The sequence below is a fragment of the Tyto alba genome, unplaced genomic scaffold, assembly GCF_018691265.1.
Source record: "Tyto alba isolate M040663 unplaced genomic scaffold, T.alba_DEE_v4.0 Super-Scaffold_23, whole genome shotgun sequence".
Lineage (NCBI taxonomy): Eukaryota > Metazoa > Chordata > Aves > Strigiformes > Tytonidae > Tyto > Tyto alba.
This window is the reverse complement of record NW_024881297.1, coordinates 16,639,427-16,656,711: the sequence shown is the minus strand read 5'-3', so window position 1 is coordinate 16,656,711 and position 17,285 is coordinate 16,639,427. Positions and strand designations below refer to the sequence as shown.

The 17,285-nt window shown below is 44.0% G+C and overlaps 1 protein-coding gene across 8 annotated transcripts in view; it reads left to right on the top strand.

Annotated features, from left to right (window-relative positions):
• JADE1 (jade family PHD finger 1) overlaps positions 1-17,285 on the top strand; it is a 45,697-nt gene that overhangs the window by 21,538 nt on the left and 6,874 nt on the right. For 7 of the 8 annotated variants that reach the window (XM_042797160.1, XM_042797163.1, XM_042797165.1 and 4 more), the window contains 6 exons: positions 178-260; positions 3,746-3,903; positions 7,548-7,735; positions 10,655-10,866; positions 12,283-12,450; positions 13,827-13,943. In XM_042797160.1, the coding sequence (XP_042653094.1) occupies positions 178-260; positions 3,746-3,903; positions 7,548-7,735; positions 10,655-10,866; positions 12,283-12,450; positions 13,827-13,943 (926 nt within the window). Of the gene's footprint in view, positions 1-177; positions 261-3,745; positions 3,904-6,881; positions 6,953-7,547; positions 7,736-10,654; positions 10,867-12,282; positions 12,451-13,826; positions 13,944-17,285 lie in introns of those variants that run through there. The other variant, XM_042797166.1, reaches the window with a different exon arrangement.

Genomic DNA, 17,285 nt, shown 5'->3' with positions numbered 1-17,285 from the left:
AGTTTGCAACTGAGTAACTTTTATTTTCTGGTTCATTTTGAGGTTTGTCCTAGAAGCCTGACTCTGGCTTGCCTTACTTGTATAGTCCCACTGAAGTCAGCTGGCCTTGGGCGTGCGGAGAGAGAAAAGGCTTTTATTGATAGATGGCAGCAGTGTCTGATCATTTCTGTATCCTAGGTCTGTCCACCTGGTCCCAGCATTCCAGATCTCGACATCGGAGGACTTCATGTTCCAGACATGAAGATCAAAAACCTTCTGAGGTATTTCTAAAATTTGATTTGCATTTTGTTATATCTATCAAATACAAAGCTGTATACATGTTCTGGTAATGGAACAATTTATTCTGATTTATGTTTTCTTTTCTTAATGCTACATTTTATCTGGCACCTGCCCCCCACCTCCTTTCTTTTTTTTTTTTTTTTTTTCCCTGCCGGGAGATTAGGAAGTTCAGCTGTTGGCACAGCCACTGCCAGCACCAGTTTCTGTCTGTGAAATTTCTTCTAGTCTGACACCCATTCAATATAGCTGCAGAGTCTTCTAGTATTTTAGGCATTGGGGTTTATTTGTAGCTTGATTTGTGAATGTTGAAAACTTACATTAGGTGCATTTATTTCATAGTTGGTATTGGGCGTTGCTATGTGATCTTTGTTAAAGTGCTTATCAAACTAGAAATCTACTTCCTGACAGTTCTGTCTTGCATAGTGCTTTGAGGAAATTCAAAGGAGATACAAATCTTTGAACTTTCCAGGGTGGATCAACTTTTAGTAACACATAAATGCAATCCAGTTCTTTGGAAATGCTCTTGCTGAATCTCCCTGTCTTCAGGCATATACTCTGCTATGGGCTTTGTAGAGGCTGCAAAGAAAGCATTAGCTTTGGGAGATGGAATTTCTTCTTTTAACGTACTTGCCCAGTACGTGTATTTCTGATGCACTAGTGTGTGATTGATGTTGAGAAAAAACATGCTTTGTTAAGCTTCCCAATGACAACGTACCTAACTCCCAGGGAAGAGTTCTCACCAGAAGAATCCCATTCATTGTTCAGTGTGAACTGTACCTGGTACTGGTGGTTTCCAATCTTCTTTTCTGATTGTTGGCTGTCAAAGACCTTTTTGTTTGGTGAATGTGGAGACCCCTGGTGAATTTATTCTTGCTGGTGATAGGTTTGCTTTCCTTAGTTATCTTTTGTACACCCCTTAGAAGTAGTCCCTTGGATCCAGTTTTGAGAACTACCTCATGAAAGGCTATCAAGAAATAATCTGAGATAATTACAAATCTTGCTGTTGGTTTTCTGTGAGCTTCTTTTTTTCTCCTCTCCTTTTCCTTGCATTTATTTTCAGAATATTTGCAGTTTTGTGCTGTTCTCTCTTGTTTTCTCAGCCTGGATGGACTTCTCATATACTTCCCTTTAGCTCTTTTCCCCCTCTTGCTCCCTCCCTCCACTTGTATTGTCTCTGCTTGCCACAGCACGCTATTCTGATGATAAGTGTGCTGGCAGAAAAGTGACAGTTGCTAAACTCCCCGGGTGAAATCCTGGTCTCATTGAAGTTGGTGGCAAAATTCCCATTGACTTCAGCGTGGCCAGGGTTTCACCCTTCAGCTTTGAAGTGTTCAGTGCTTCTGAGAGCCAGCATGTCTGTAAGCTCTGCTTTGCTCAGGGCAGTCTGATTGCCTCAGAAATTAGAGCAGAAAGAGAATGATGTCACAGGGCCACTGGCCTGGGAAGGAGTTTCTTGGCTGTCAGGTGCTGCATTAGCTTTGCTTCTGAGGAGTTTTGCGACAAATTTATCTGAGAGCCTGAGTTACTTTGGCTCTCAGATTGAGCAAGTTTTGCATCCCGTGTTATATTTTTAGTCTTTAGTCGTCTTTTCATTTGACATTTGATTGCTTTAATTCAAATCACTTAGAAGTGCAGAATCCCCTGGCCAGCTGTGCTTGTTTGCTTTGTGAGGCAGTTTACTTTGTGGCTTATTTTTCATTTCTTGATTGGAGCCTCACAGGACTTGTAATTGGATTGTTTAAAACGTTTAATTATATTTCATTACCTGCACTTACCCCTGCCTTCATATGGTAATATTATTCTTTATTTTTTAATGTTGGCAGTTTTTCTGAACATGTCAAGACAAGTGTTAAGAAAAATGTCATGATTTTATGCTATTTTTATGACAAAACCAGAGTGGGAATGGAAACATACTGAGACAGAAGTGGGATAGTATGTGTGTGTTGGGAGGGAGGAGGGGTTTCAAGATGTGCAGTGTGGTAAGGCAAATCACACTTGGTAATATTTGCAGAAGTATAATTAACCACCAGGTTCACTGTTTCCTTAAAATACTTCCCCCAAATTGTAGGGAATCTTTTGAGGTTTCAGGTGCGTGAATAATGCAGGACAGAAGTTGCTGTCCTGGGGAGGCCTGCCTCATTAGCACTCTGAATAGATCTGCTGCTTCCTCAGCCACATGCAGCACTTGGCTGGAGCTAAGGTAACCCCGTGCAGCTGTTGGTTTGGGCCTGGGAGGCTGTGTCACTGCAGCCCAGTAAGAGACTGGGAGGAGCACTGCCTGGATAATCTGTTTTTTTCTTCCTAACTGGGCAGTGTGGGGCTGGGTGGATGTTGACTCTGTCCACCACAGATGACTGAGAAACCTGCAGGGCAACTTTTCTTAAGGTGTTAGAGATCATCTCCTTGTCCTGGTGGTGCTTATTTTCTGTCACCTGGTTGCTTTTTAACCCTTTCCTTTGAACGTGGCATTGAGTAGTTAAAAATTTGTGGTTGTGGAGGTGAGGAGTGCTGAGTGCAGTCTCTGTAGTGTTCAGCAGCATTGCCTTCCAGGGAGAGCAGTGTGGGGAGAGCTGGAAGACACGTAAACAAGTGCAGGCTTGTAGTTCTGATGCCTATGATAGCACCGTTTGCTTTCTGCGGTGCTGGCAGGCAGTGGCTAACCAGGCTGAAGCTGCCACAACAGTACCACAGCGTGCCTGCTACAAGAGTGAATCCCTTTTTATTTCATTCTATGGCTTCTTGAAGACAGCATCGCTGCCTGTTTATGGCTGCTAACCCAAAAGTTCCCAAACATCCTGTTCGTTTTAGAGGTGGATGCTTTTGGAAGGGCAAAGTCAAATTGCAGCTATGATGCAGAGGTGTCTGTAGCTGATTGAATAACACGCACCTGTGCTGAGCAGGGAGCTGCCACCAGCATTGCAGTTTGGGTCTTACTTTATTTGATCTTTTGGGTTATTATTTTAAATACTTGCACGAAGAGTCATCTCCTTAGAATTTCCTCTTGCAGCTGGTCATGGTAGAGTCACACCTTGATTTCTACACAGGGAATTTCTAGAATGTCTTTGGATTAGTTAGAGCTCCAATAATTAAACCTCCCAAAACCGTGGAGCGAAAACGAGTCATCCTTGTGTTGCTGTTTTAAGACACAGAGCTCATGCAGCTTTTATTGCAGCCAGAACTGAGGTAACTACGTGGGTAGCACCTTTTAGTCTCTGGTGCAGAGGGAGCGCCAGGACTGGTAGTGGAGTTAGCTGGAAGTCATTCTATCAGTATTTGCACCTTCAGCCACCCCGTTGCTTGCAATGAAGCTAAACTTGTGTCCTGCAGTGGGCTGGGTTAGTTCACTGTTGATACAGTGACCTTATTACTCACTGTGCTCCATGGTTACCCTGAAGCTGTGAATCAAAGAGTGTAAATATCAAATGTCAGTGTCTCTATTTTTCTCTCTTGGTCACTCTCTTTGCAGGTGTTCAGAACGGACCTGATCACTGCCATGAAGTTACATGACTCCTTCCAGCTGAACCCTGATGAATACTATGTGCTGGCAGACCCCTGGAAGCAGGAGTGGGAAAAGGGAGTTCAGGTGCCAGTTAGCCCAGGGACCATCCCAGAGCCAGTAGCCAGGTATAGTTTGGAGGAATGTAAACAAATACACATACGTTTATGCTAGCAGCTTATACCTACATTGCCTTGGCTTCTTGAGCTTTATTCCACAGCGTCTAGCTAGAAAAGGTCTTGGTTCTCAGAGACAAAGAGCAACCTGCCTCAGCTTTTTGAATGGTCGGAGAGGTTAAGAGTCAGGCCTGTTCTGCCTGTGTGCTAAAATACGAATGTCAGAGAGTAATTTTTGGCATTACATTAGGATGGAGTGTGATAGCAGAGCCTTAAAAATAGCTGTTCTTTTTAAGCCCAGACTTGACCTCACTCAGCGTTGCTGGGAGAGCCCTTGTCTGATGCTTCTTGTGCTTAGTTCCAAGGAGCAGTTAGACAAGCCAGATTTAAGGGCTAGAGAAAATATAGCATTTACTTTGCTTTAACGGTCTTATTTTGTTTTTTTTTTTTTTTCATTTACTGGCTTAGGAAGTTGTTTATTGTACAACTTTTCAGCTGTTTTAAAAACCATCCAGATGTGCATGTAACTAAATACATTAATGTGAGATTTTCTAGCTCTTATCCAAGAAACCCTTATTTTCCTTACCTTGTTGGTTACACTTAGATACTATTTTCTGTTTTGGATTAAACAGCGTAGTTGTAAAGGCAGGAGTGTGCTGTGGTGCATCTATTTTACGCTTAGTCGGGATTGGAGTTGGAGAAGGTGAGAAGAACAAGGATTATTGCCACTTAATCATACTAGGTCTCTGAGTAACCCAGGCTGGCCCGTAAGGCATTAACAAAATGACCCACCAGTGCTGGTGGGGCCCAAACAGCCCAATCTCTGATACACAGCAGAGAATTCGGAGTGACGCTGCAAGTGCATCTGTTAGGTCTGCATCTGCCAGCTTTAGCCTTGGAGCAGGGGGACTACAGGAACATTTGTTAGTGCGTTTTGTGTTCTGTGCAGCAGCCTGCAGACTGCCGCACAGCCCCACTGGGTCTGTACAATGAGGACCTTACCTGTGCATCAGGTAAACCCTTTCCTTCTGAAGGATTGAACCCGGAGCTCCAAGGAGGACGTGACGTTTTCCTCTCTGCTGCACAGCTTAGAACATGGGAGCATACCGTTCCCTGCAGTGCTTGTAGCCTGCTCCCCACTGACTGCACCCGGTCCCTGCATAAATGCACACACGTTGGGCATGTGTGCTCACATTGTCTTCTCCTCACTTGCTTTCTCTTCCAAGTGTCACCCAAGGCTGTGGGAGGGCCAGGAGACATTTGGACTTTAGCGGGGGGAGACCTTCCAGTGGATCCCCACCCTGTATCTTTCAGGGAGGTGGTTCGGTGGCTATATCAGCTCCAGGTACTCACTTAGGAGGGAGCTTTTCTCTGCCAATGACCAACAGAGGTGTTGCTCCAAGTGTAAGATATTGAAGGAGTTAGGGAAAGAAGGCACTCGCAGTTGAAGGTATCAGCACAGGAGGCCCCACTCTTTTAGTTGCTGAGCTGTCCTGTATGGCTCTCCTGGTGAGCACCTGCTGGTCAGAGCAGCCCTCCGATGCCCGGTTATTATCCCCTTTGCCCTCTCACAAAGCACTCGGAGAGCCCCAGCCGTGGTGGTGCTGGAGTGCTGGAACTGTTCTGTGCCTGACTTTGGGAGCGGAGGGAGATGTTCTGTAAATTGAATCAGCAACAGACAAATAGTAGGTGGTGTAGAACAGAAGGAAAAGACAAGTACAGGTAGCTGATGCTAATGAAGTACATAATAGGGAATGAAAGGTTTTGGCCTTGTAGCAACTGGTCAGGGCAGCAAGGGTAGGTCCAGAGGGGTGAGCAAATCTGTGTGGTCATTCAGTGCAAGCATGCAGTCAGATGGATAGTTCAGTTGAATGTGGTTTCTGGTATGTAGTGTTGCTTTTTTTAACTTCTTTCTATCACAAAAACAAAGAGATGAAGGTGATTTATTTTGAAGCCAAACACCCCGTGCTTATTTCTTCTGTGCCACTACAGTGGTATTTAAACAGCATGTGCAGGGTGCTGCCCAGAGGTTATGATTTCCACATGGAGAGGTATTTCAGAAGGAATTTATGGTACAGAAGATTTGAGGAGCAGTGCCCAGTTTGAAGTAAATTCTGTGTGAGATGTAGTAGTTTGTAATATTTTTTAATACTGTGCGGTATGACCGGGACCAGTTTGGGCAGTGCAGTCAGCCTGGCAAGGTCATTCAGATTCGTATTCTTCCACAGTCCCCTTCTGCACCTCAGAAGCCCCAAATTCAGCATTTGGCTCTTGCCCACCATTTCTCAGACTGTTGTCTGAAGTAAGCTGGATGAGGGGAGGAAGATTTAGGGCTGCACAAGAGACTGAAATAAGTGGTTTACTGAGATCCATGTGTGCAGATACAGTAGCATCAGATCAGGGTCTTCTGGAAGGCGGAGGAATTAAGACGTTGGGCCTTAGATGAGGGCGAAATAGTGTCCTGCTTGTTGTGCAGCTTTGGCTAGTCCCAGCAGAAAGTTTGTCTACATGGGGTGGTGCTGCCCCCTCCCTTGTAGCACTAGAGCACAAACAAATCCAAATGACCACTAGTGCTGCAGGAGGCAGTCATTCAGCAGCGTGGCTTGTTGCTCCTGGAGGTGTCAGCATTACATTAAGTGGGTTTCATCCAAACTGAATTTTAGTGCGTGCAGTTAATTGAGAGAAGGTGCAAACTTACCTTGCTGTTTGGAGGCAAGTCACCAGCTTGCTGGTAGAATGACTGCTGTCCTTTGTGAATTGGGTGGCTTTGCCCCCAGATCCTGGCTTTGCAAAGTTGTGGCACTGCAGGAATCTGACCTAGAATAAGTTATGTGCTGTAGGTGCTTTACTGTTTCCTGAACCAATGCCTGTGGTTGAATAAAATCTCAGTTGGCTTGCAGCTAAAATATGCTTTCATAGTTGGTTGTCGGCCAACTGGAGCCTTCAAAATCTGAGAGAAGGTAGTTTCAGCAGCAGCTGATTAATATTTGTGCTTGGCCCACCATTAGTGATTGTGAAGGAGGAAATGCAGACCTAGGATGCCAGAGCTTGGATCTCCTGGGTAAGTGAAGGTGAAGCTAGTGCAAATCACTGATTCTCTGTGGGAAGGGTCTTCTGTATTTCACAGAGATAGCAATTCTGTAGCTACACACAGACACACACAGAATTCAGAAGAAACATACTGTAAGAAAGAAAACCTCAAATGTAGCAGAAAATACTACTTTTTTCTTTGGATTTTCTTGATCCTGGTATTGCATTTAAACAGGTTGATTTTAAAAAAGTCTTAAAACAGTTTAACATCTGTGCATATGGCAGCCATCACTACATAAATGCAGTGTTCCTACTCTAGCTTTAAACAAGTCTGAATTTCAGGTAAGAGTAAGCACAGCTGTAACCTCTAATCTTCTCATTTTATTTAGAATTCTGGTAATGAATTGGGTTGCTAGACAATTGCAATTAATTTCTTATAATACTGCCAATCCCTTACGGAAGTGCACTGTACTGTTTTCCCACCTCAGTGGTGCAAGATGGTTGCTCAGGTGGTGAGGTGATTGCTGATGATTGTTAGTCACTTAGAATGAGGCATTTTGAGTTCTCTAGAAACGAGTCTTTCAGCAGCCCAGCGTACCTGACGTCTGCTTGCCTGTCTGTTCTAGGATCGTGTCCGAGACGAAAGCCGTCACCTTTACGCGTCCCAGGAAGTACATTGTTTCGTCAGGTTCGGAGCCTCCAGAGCTGGGCTATGTGGACATTCGGACCTTGGCAGACAGCGTGTGTCGCTACGATCTCAATGATGTGGACGTAGCATGGTTGCAGCTTGCCAATGAAGAATTAAAAGAAATGGGTGAGTAATGAGTGCTTATGATTTTGTTGCCTTTTTTTTTTTTAAGCTGGCAATCTTGAAAATAATTCTGGGGAGGATAACAGTGGGAAGAGATGATAGAGGTATGAAGAGATAGTAATCGTATGAGCAGGGAATGAGACAATAAGGAATTCCTGCAGTGATTTATTGGGGGAACCTCCCAAAGCTTACTGTGACAGTGTGCTGTGGTTCTGAAGCAGGAGGAGGAGCTGTCACAAGGGGAGCAACTGCTCCCTTCTCTACGGGATGGCTTGTGCTTGGGAAGGGGGCAGGGGAGCAGGGCGAGAACAGGAATGTTTCTTGGGAAAGGTGTGCGCTTCAGGAGAAGATTTCAGTGGAATTGAAGAGAACGTAAGTCAGCACAGAACTTCTACCATGTTGTTTAGGTAAGGCAAAAGATGCTGTGCCAGGTGGAAGAGATTTGGACATGCTGGTGAACACTGTTTGATGTCTGTTTTAGCATCACGGCAGTTCCCTGCTTGGGTTACAGTTTAGTCATACAGGTTTTACCTGGCTGTAGCCCGTACGTGGCATGGTTCAGGACCTGGTAAACCACAAACTGACCACTTATATCTAAAAGTATCTCCTTTTTAAAACCCCATAGAGAAGAACCAGATGACCCAGCCTTGACCTGGTCTGTTACCCAAGCCTTTTCTCCAGATTTCAAGTCAGGCCTGCTCAGGTTTAGTGTTGGGCTTAGATGATTTCAAAACAGTTCACAATTCAAGAGTTTAGGTTACCTTTCCAGTTATCTTCAGGCAAACAGCAGCAGCAAGTCCCCTTAGCTTTCTTCAAAGGAAAAAATAAAAATACTTTTTATTACTTGTAATAGATATCCACCTATCCAATGTAGATAATCCCCTCTGTCTGTCGTTTGCCAAAAGCAGAGGAGGGCTACCACAGCACTACACTGGGGGGTGAGTAGCATCAGTGATAAAGCGTACACGAGGGGCTCTTCGTTGTGCAGATTTGTACCTGTACATGAAGCCCTGCGGCAGCCATTCTGCTGCACCAACACAACCTTCACAAGTGCACCTTGGGCACGAAACACTCAACAGTGAGAATTGGACAGATGGGATCTTCGATATTGAGTCTGTTTGCTCTAAATCCTTACCCACTGAGTTTCGCTGTCCACAGAGGGAAGGCAGAGCTCCTGCCGGTGCCAGGCAGGACATTGTGCGTCTTGAAACGTGCGCCTGCGTGTTCTGTCAGACACTGCACTCTACAGATACTGTTAATGGGCATTTGGAAAGTGAAATATTTCCTGATCTGCAGTTGTAGCACTTCTTTATGGTGTCCCTGCAGCTATGAATTCCCAGTGTTTTCTTTGATACCCGTTGGAGTACTGCAGCTACTGAAAATGTATATTCTGTCTTTAAAAGAATTAGTGTAAACGTTTGAACTGAAGCCACAGCCTCTCGATTCCCTTTTTTAACCCTTGTAAATGCACAGTCAGTGTCATGTATCTGTGGGTTTTTTGTAAACTGATGGCAATTGTGAGGTCAGAATTTAGTTGCAAACTGGCTTAAAACCTGCCATCATCTGCTTTGCGGGTGCAGTAATTCTGGGCTGCGGGGCAAAATTCACTCTAATCAGCAGGATTTTGGATGTTCCCTCTTGCTACCTCTCAGCTGCTCAGTTTGGGTAGCGTGGGATGCAGTGATCTGTGCTGCAAGGATTTGCCTGTCAGTAAGGGAACCTGGAAGTACTTTTGTAGTGTTTGTCTTCTGATCTGGGGGAGCTGGAGAGGTTTTTTTCTTCTTCATTTTGTGGAATTTGTGGCTCAGTTATTCACAGGGAGAGCCAAAAGGAGGATTTTCTTGTTAAAACACACATCATGAGGTTGCCATCTTCTGTATGTCACGGTAAATGTTCAGTATTGGGAATTTGACCAAAAGCGGGATATCCTAAGCCTCCGCTTCATTGTAGTGATTTAGGTATATGGAAATTCAGGTGCTAAACTGACTTTGCAAAAGGGAAATAATTGTCTACAGTAGCATAGATTTCTTGGTTTCACATGTGTTTGTGTGGCACGATTTTGTGGTAGAGGTTGGTGTAGCATCAACTTGGAAGTATTACAGCTAGCTCCTCGTCACGGCAAGTGAGAGATGGAATCCAGAGGGGGAAGCACCATGCTCTTTTTTGATACTTTTCTTGCTGCTTCTATGACAGATATTTTTTCAAATCTATAACAGTAATGTAATATAATGAACAAATTTGAATTACAGAATACTGCCATGTAATGAGCCTGTAGCTGTGGTGTCATGAATAATTTTCTGATGGAACCTGTTTGAAAAGACCAAATCCCAGATTAGATGTTGCATTTATTACAACTGTCTTTCACTTTTTAAACCAAACTAACTTACTGGTGTAGTGGGGTCTGATGGAAATCTCAGTTGGGGTTGCACCCTGTTGGGTTGGAACTTGTCAAAAAACAACTGTTGTTAGAAACTGCATTTGCTCCAAACATCACAGCAGATTTTGTCGTGGATTTCCTCCACTCTGCTCCCATCACTTTTGGTTCAAAAAACACTCAAATCTTTCACCAAAGAATCAGCATCTGGGTTGCAAAATTGAAGTAAAAGCCATAGACAGTGCTGTCGCAGAAGGAAAAAAGAGAACCAGACCAAGAAGCCCAAATCAGTTTCTGAAAGTTTTTCTCAGGATTTTGAAAGATTGGTGTGGATGCTTTCCTTCTGTTAGTTTAATACAGTTACAAGATGACTCTGACATTTTTTTAGTTTCCCTAGTTTATGCTGGAATAGGCATGATCATCTAGGAGTGAAATGTGTATGTGTGGGGTCGGCTGTATCTACTCAGCTATTAAAAAAGAGGCTGGAGTTGCGTGTGGTGGTGGTTATCACTCTTTTCCTTTAAAAAGTAACAACTCCTGTTTCCCAGGGATGCCTGAGCTGGACGAGTACACGATGGAAAGGGTCATAGAGGAGTTTGAACAGCGATGCTATGATAACATGAATCATGCTATCGAGACGGAAGAAGGACTTGGGATTGAATATGATGAAGATGTTGTCTGTGATGTCTGTCAGTCTCCAGATGGAGAAGATGGCAACGAAATGGTGTTCTGTGACAAATGCAACATTTGTGTGCACCAGGTACGGTGGCCAGAGCACAGTGGGGGCGTGTAGGGGTGGTGACAGAAGCTTTTCCAAACCATTAAAGATAACAGGTTGGATTTTTTCCAGTGGCAGCCATTGATCTGTTAAGTTGTTGCGGAGTTTACCATTGAGTGGTGCGATGGATTCAGAAATTACGTAATGAGGGAGAATTGTTACATGCAATTCTAGAAATGTCATGTGAAGAGGGTTAATAGTGGTGGGGTGTGTGTGTGGAGGAAGTTACAAGGTGAGGAATTGTCCCCTCCAAACATTGTACATTCTCACCTGGTCACTTATGCTGCTCTATTCATTTCCTCTCTGCACACTTCTGCGGCCAACATCTCTTCAGTATCAGCAACGTAGGCTTGGCAGAGGGGAAAAAAGAACTTTGGGGCCATCAGTAGGGACACAGGTTCGATTTAATGGACAACCTCCTGACCTGAGCTGAGCTACTGAAGTGCTATTATGTGCCACCTTCTTGTGGCAGTTAAGAAGTCTTCTTAGCATGAAAGAGCAGACACAATTTTAGCATATCTATTTCTGTGGATGCTTCTTACTGTGGCAGATGCAGATGCCTTCCTATCAGCCCGTCCTTCCTTTCCAGTTTTAAGAAGTTTGCTTTGTCATTCAGTGTTCAGAAAACTCTGTTGTCCAGTGAGCAAGAATGGCGTTTTCTTGCATGACAGCTGTGAGCTACAGATGTCTGTCTTGCAAGATACTCAGAGTAAAGTGGACGTTTTTAGACCTGTAGTGCTTCTCTGCTCCTTAGTCTCTGATCACATCAAATCTGAAACTTAAGAGGGTTAAAATTGACAGTGATTTGGATGGAGGTTTCCATAAAGATGCAATCTTCTGAAAAAAGTGATCTTCATTAGTTGCTGTTCTGTGCTTTTCCCTCTAAATGAGAAGTAAACCCCAGTGCTTTGGGATAACGTGGGCTGTTGCACAGCAGAGCTCGTGAGTTTGTGGTTCTTTTGAATTGGTCAACTGTCAGAAGTCTCAGCCTTTTGAATACAGCCCAGTTCCTGTTACTTGCAGTCTTTGTGGTACTGAACTTCATCCTGGCTCTCTGCTGGCAGGGCTGTCTGTTTGGGGTCCCCTCGCTCTTTGGGCTGGCAAACACATTCTTCCTTTTCCCAGTTGAAGTGGGCAGAGGTTTTTTTGCCTAACAGCTGGTCATGATTTCTGCTTCTTTCCCTGTAAGAAGTTTTTGGGGAATGAAAGGCTAAAGTGGTTGGCTGAGTTTATGAAAGTGTCCTGAGATCCTCCACAAGCTACTGTTCCTGTAGTGTTAGGTATTCCATAAGGAACAATTTGAGAGTTGTGAGAGGTTACATGTACGCAGCTAAGAAGTAACAGAAATGCATGTTGTTTCCTTTGTTTTCTTTCCCTTTTCTGGAAATGGGAGTACAGGCATGTTACGGGATCCTGAAGGTGCCAGAAGGCAGCTGGCTGTGCAGGACCTGTGCGCTTGGTGTTCAGCCCAAATGTTTGCTGTGTCCCAAGAAGGGTGGTGCCATGAAGCCGACCCGGAGCGGCACCAAGTGGGTGCATGTTAGCTGTGCTCTCTGGATTCCAGAGGTAGGTGCCAGTCCTCCAGGGGTTCGGGGCTGCAGTGATTCTGGGAGGAGAAACCTGTCAAAAACATCGTTCAACCTAGCGTGCGTCGCTACAATGAGCGTAGTGTATACATGGTGCTTCTTAGGAAGACAGTATAAAAGATTTTCAGTTGGATGTAAAGTTCGGCAGGATGAAGCATCATCTGTAAAGAAAGTAATTACATTACTTTTGTCAACCAAAATTAGGCCTCAAAAATTAGGCCTTTGATGCTGGCAAAGCTCATTTAACAAGCACACAAAGTACTGTTTTATTTTGTAAATGGAACTTTAAGGGTGAATCGAGAAGGTTTGGATGTGACAGAATTCCTGTGGGTTCTCATAATCAAAATAATCATCCTGCATGATAATTTTAAATTGGAGGGCTTCACCTTGAAACTGTCACGTTCATACAGTGAGGAACTGATATTTTTAAAAAGGAATTTTAATTTTTTTAGTTCTTCATAAACTGAGGAACTTGGAGCATGCTGATTTTGTATATGCACACAAGGAATTTGATTTGACCTTGACAGGCTTGAGAGGTGGGCCTGTGCAAACCTCATGAAGTTCACCAAAGCCAAGTGCAAGGTCCTGCACAGGGGTCGGGGCAATGCCAAGCACAAATACAGGCTGGGTGATGAGTGGATGGAGAGCAGCCCTGCAGAGAAGGACTTGGGGGTGTTAGTGGGTGGAAAACTGACTGTGAGCCAGTAATGTGTGCTTGCAGCCCAGAAGGCCACCCGTGTCCTGGGCTGCAGCAAGAGAAGTGTGGCCAGCAGGTCAAGGGAAGGGATTCTCCCCCTCTGCTCTGCACTTGTGAGACCCCCACCTGCAGTGCTGTGTCCAGCTCTGGGGTCCCCAACATAGGAAGGACATGGACCTGCTCGAGCTGGTCCAGAGGAGGCCACAAAGATGCTCAGGGGGCTGGAGCACCTCCCCTGTGAGGCCAGGCTGAGAGAGTTGGGGTTGTTCAGCCTGGAGAAGAGGAGACTCCAGGGAGACCTTACAGCAGCCTTCCAGTGCTTAAAGGGGGCTATGGGAAAGCTGGGGAGGGACTCTTCTTCAGGGGGTGTAGGGATAGGACAAAGAGTAATGGTTTTAAACTGAAAGAGGGCAGATTTAGATTAGCTATAAGGAAGAAATTCTTCACTGTGAGGGTGATGACACCGGCACAGGTTTCCCAGAGCAGCTGTGGCTGCTCCCTCCCTGGAAGGGTTCAAGGCCAGGTTGGAACTAAGTGATCTTTAAGGTCCCTTCCAACCCAAACCATTCTGTGATTCTATGATTTGTTGGATAAAATTGTTCCTCTCTTCAATTCACGGTATAATAGTCACTCTGTTTTGTAACCTTTTTTTCTCTCAGGTGAGCATTGGAAGCCCAGAAAAAATGGAGCCCATTACGAAGGTATCTCACATTCCCAGCAGTAGATGGGCACTGCTGTGCAGCCTTTGTAATGAAAAAATTGGAGCTTCTATACAGGTAATTTAATCGCACAAATATCCGTGTGTTTTGTTTTGTCAGTTTTTAGTAGCTACACAAAGTGTGTATCTGCAGTAAACTTTCTTTGATTTCCTGTTTGTTACTATGGTCTTCAAACTGCTTTTGAATATTAGTGTGCTCTTACTTTCTAGTAGAATTTTAATAGTAATAGCCAGGTCATCCTATAAGACGTCCTCATTTGTTGATACATTTATTAGTACACTGAAATAAAACTTAAATGTTATTGAGTAGAGGAAAAAACCTGTTTGTGATGTACCACATACAAAAATGACGCCTGAATGCTGAAAGTTTTTGTGCTGAAACCTGTCTGCTAGTCTCTAAAGGTTCAGTGATTTCTAAGACAAATTGGGTGTTTCAATGGGAGTTGTGGATCTCCTGGAGCAACCTGAGCATGCCCAGCTCCCAGGGAAGTCTGAGGAAGTGAACACCTTTACTTCAATGGTAAAGCTAGTTGTAGCTTTGAATTTGTCATTTTAGGGATTACTTACCATTGGGCTGTTCTGGCTGTAACTTTTTTTCTGTAACTGTATTATTGTTGGTCCAGCTTTTAAATTGCTGAGGAGAACATCTGATCATTTAATATTAGGCTTTTTGAGCAGTAGGAAAGAAACAGATTGTTTGCTCTACCATGAGATATGAGCAAGCCACAAGCTGAGGAAACGAGCCTTATTTCCCCCAGTGGTTGTGGGTAGATTCTGGAGCTCTTGGTGTTTCTAAGGGAAAAAAAACCTCCTGGGTGTGAGTTTCCCAGCTCGTGCTGCTGTAGAAGCAGCGCTACATTATGTTCTGGTTCTGGTACTCCCTTGAGCTCAGGGATGATGACTGCCCGAAACAGCAAGATGGGGCAGAATCAAAACAAATGTCTGGTCTTCATAGTTCCAAAAAGAATGATTTCCATATGCCATAAATAATTAAACTATAAAGCCAGCACTCTAAAGCCATTTGTTTCATACCAACAACTCACATTCTTGGGCCAGTGCCAGTTTGTCTCATTGCATACTTCAGAAATTCTCTCTGCAGTTTCAGTTGGATTCAGCCTTTCTCACCGTAGCCTGTGAATTGTAGCTGTTAAACAACTGAATTGATTTGCACCAGAACATTTCAGACTGGCCAGTGTGGTTTCATGTGCATATTTATATTGGGTTGTTAGCTGCAAAGCACTTGCAGAGCCTTTAGAGTGGAAAACGACTTGGAAATGTTAAATAATAATTTTAAGAACATTTTTAAAATCTAGAGAGATTGAGAAAACACTTTACCAAGCCCCAGATTTTTGAAAGAGGAGATACTTAGTTTCCTGAGACACGAGACAAAACTTGGATCTACCTTACTCAAGAACAAACAATGAGAGCAAGAACAGGTGGTCCGTTCGAGGCAGTTGTGATTGTGTAGAAAAATACATTAAAATGTAGCTTAGTATTCTGGTAGTGTTCTTCACCTTTGAAGTTCTTCATGTACTTCAGCAAAATGATCCTCAGAAAGCTCCCTGAGACAGGAAGAAATTACTGTCTCGTAAGAAGTTGAGCTCTTCCTGTTTTGTGGCTAGCCTAATGTTACAGGATCCATGATGGTAGGAGCAGTATTAAGACACAGAAATTTCTGAAGTCCTACGCTTTTTTTGAAATTAGGTTTTATCCATTTCCCTTTTTCCTCTGCTCTGAGTCATTTGATGAGGTTGCCAGAAAAAGTTGTAAAACAGCAATGCAGCCGTAGTTCCAGTGAAGCCTATCAGTCCGCTTCCATTTAAGGAATGTATGAAATGGTAAATGTTAAGTAGAGAAAATAAATCTGTCCACAGCAAATAAATTTGCAATTGTAATACCTCCTTGCAGAGCTGACCCCTTCCTTTTGGCCGCTCTTATGCAGTTGAAACTGTTTTGTCCATTCTTCAGTCCTGTTCTGAGGGGTAACTCAGAGTAGGTGAAGTTGGGCACTTGAGTATTTATGTATGTTGGTGTGCAGAGGAGAGGGGGTGTCCTTCCATATTTGTTCTGATCCTACTCTCCCCTTCTGCTAACGACACGGGATGACATGCAGGCACGATGGCTGCCTCTTCAGACGTTTGAAATTATGGGGGAGAGAGAAAAAATGACAGTTGTGCCTGACATTTCTGGAGTTTTGTAAATCTTGGTATCATTAAAGCTAGCAGTGAGAAATACTCGGATTTGTGTTGTGAAATTTGATACATCAGAGAAGAACATTATACAGAGCCACTGCAGTAGAAAGGAAGTAGCATGAGCTGGATGAATTGAGCGAGCGTGATCCTCCAGAGGTGTTAGGAGATGTGCACAGCGATTGGAAAAGCCGGCAGCTGGAAGTGTGTGCCAGGCTGGGCAGGCAGCAGCTGCAGTCTGCTGCGGGAAACTGGGCTGCGTATTCTCCCAGGTTCAGCAGATTTCCTCCTAGTGAGACAGGCTTTCCCCTCTGCTCCCAGCAACACATCAGCCACACGAAGAGCTGAGGAAACGACAGCAGCTTGGAAGCTGTGGCTAAAGGACTGTCTGTACTGCTGGGTGTGCCAGGTGGGCTGCCTTTGCCCTGTTAGGAAGAGAGGAAGGGGCAAAAGATGCTTTGGGATTTTTAAATTCCTTTTAGATGTTGAATTTTATTAAAGAATGTTCATTTGAGACTTCTGCAGTTTAAACTCTGGTGTACCTTTATACGCCATCTGGCTGCTGAGTCAACCTGAGCAGGAAAACCCAGCCAGAGGAGAAAGATACTTGGCTTCTTTACAAAGCATGGGATAAATATTCTAGTGCAATGCATTTCTCTTTAGGGTTAGGTGTCTTGGCTTAAGCATAGTTTTGTTTCCTCCTAGTTAATAGCACTAACGTTCATTTCCACTTTAAAATTGTTTCACTGTAGGCAGAGGTGTGAGTTGATACAAATACTTATGTATGTATGTGTGTATATACATACATATGTATATATTTAAACCTTTCATTTTGTGGCTGCCAATAGCTATGACAGCATTTTGCAAGAGAAAGTTACATATAATTGAAATGAAGTGCTAAATCAGCTGAACTAGTGCCCATAGCTCTGTGATGGAAGGAGGGAAGAAATACGACAGAAAATTGCATTTCCTGTTCTCCTCATCCCCCAAGTGAAGTGAAGGCTGTAGTCAGTGAAGTAGTGAATGACAGTGATTCAATATTTGACATTATAAAATAGGGATAACAGGAAAAAAAAAATAATTCTCCTTGGTTGGAGTCCTTTGGGTAGCATGGGCCCCAGTGCTGGGAAGGACTTCTAGTTAAAAGTACCAGACCGGCATGGAGCCACCTCTCCCTCACGCTGGCACAGCTGAAGGGGGAATGTTGCCCT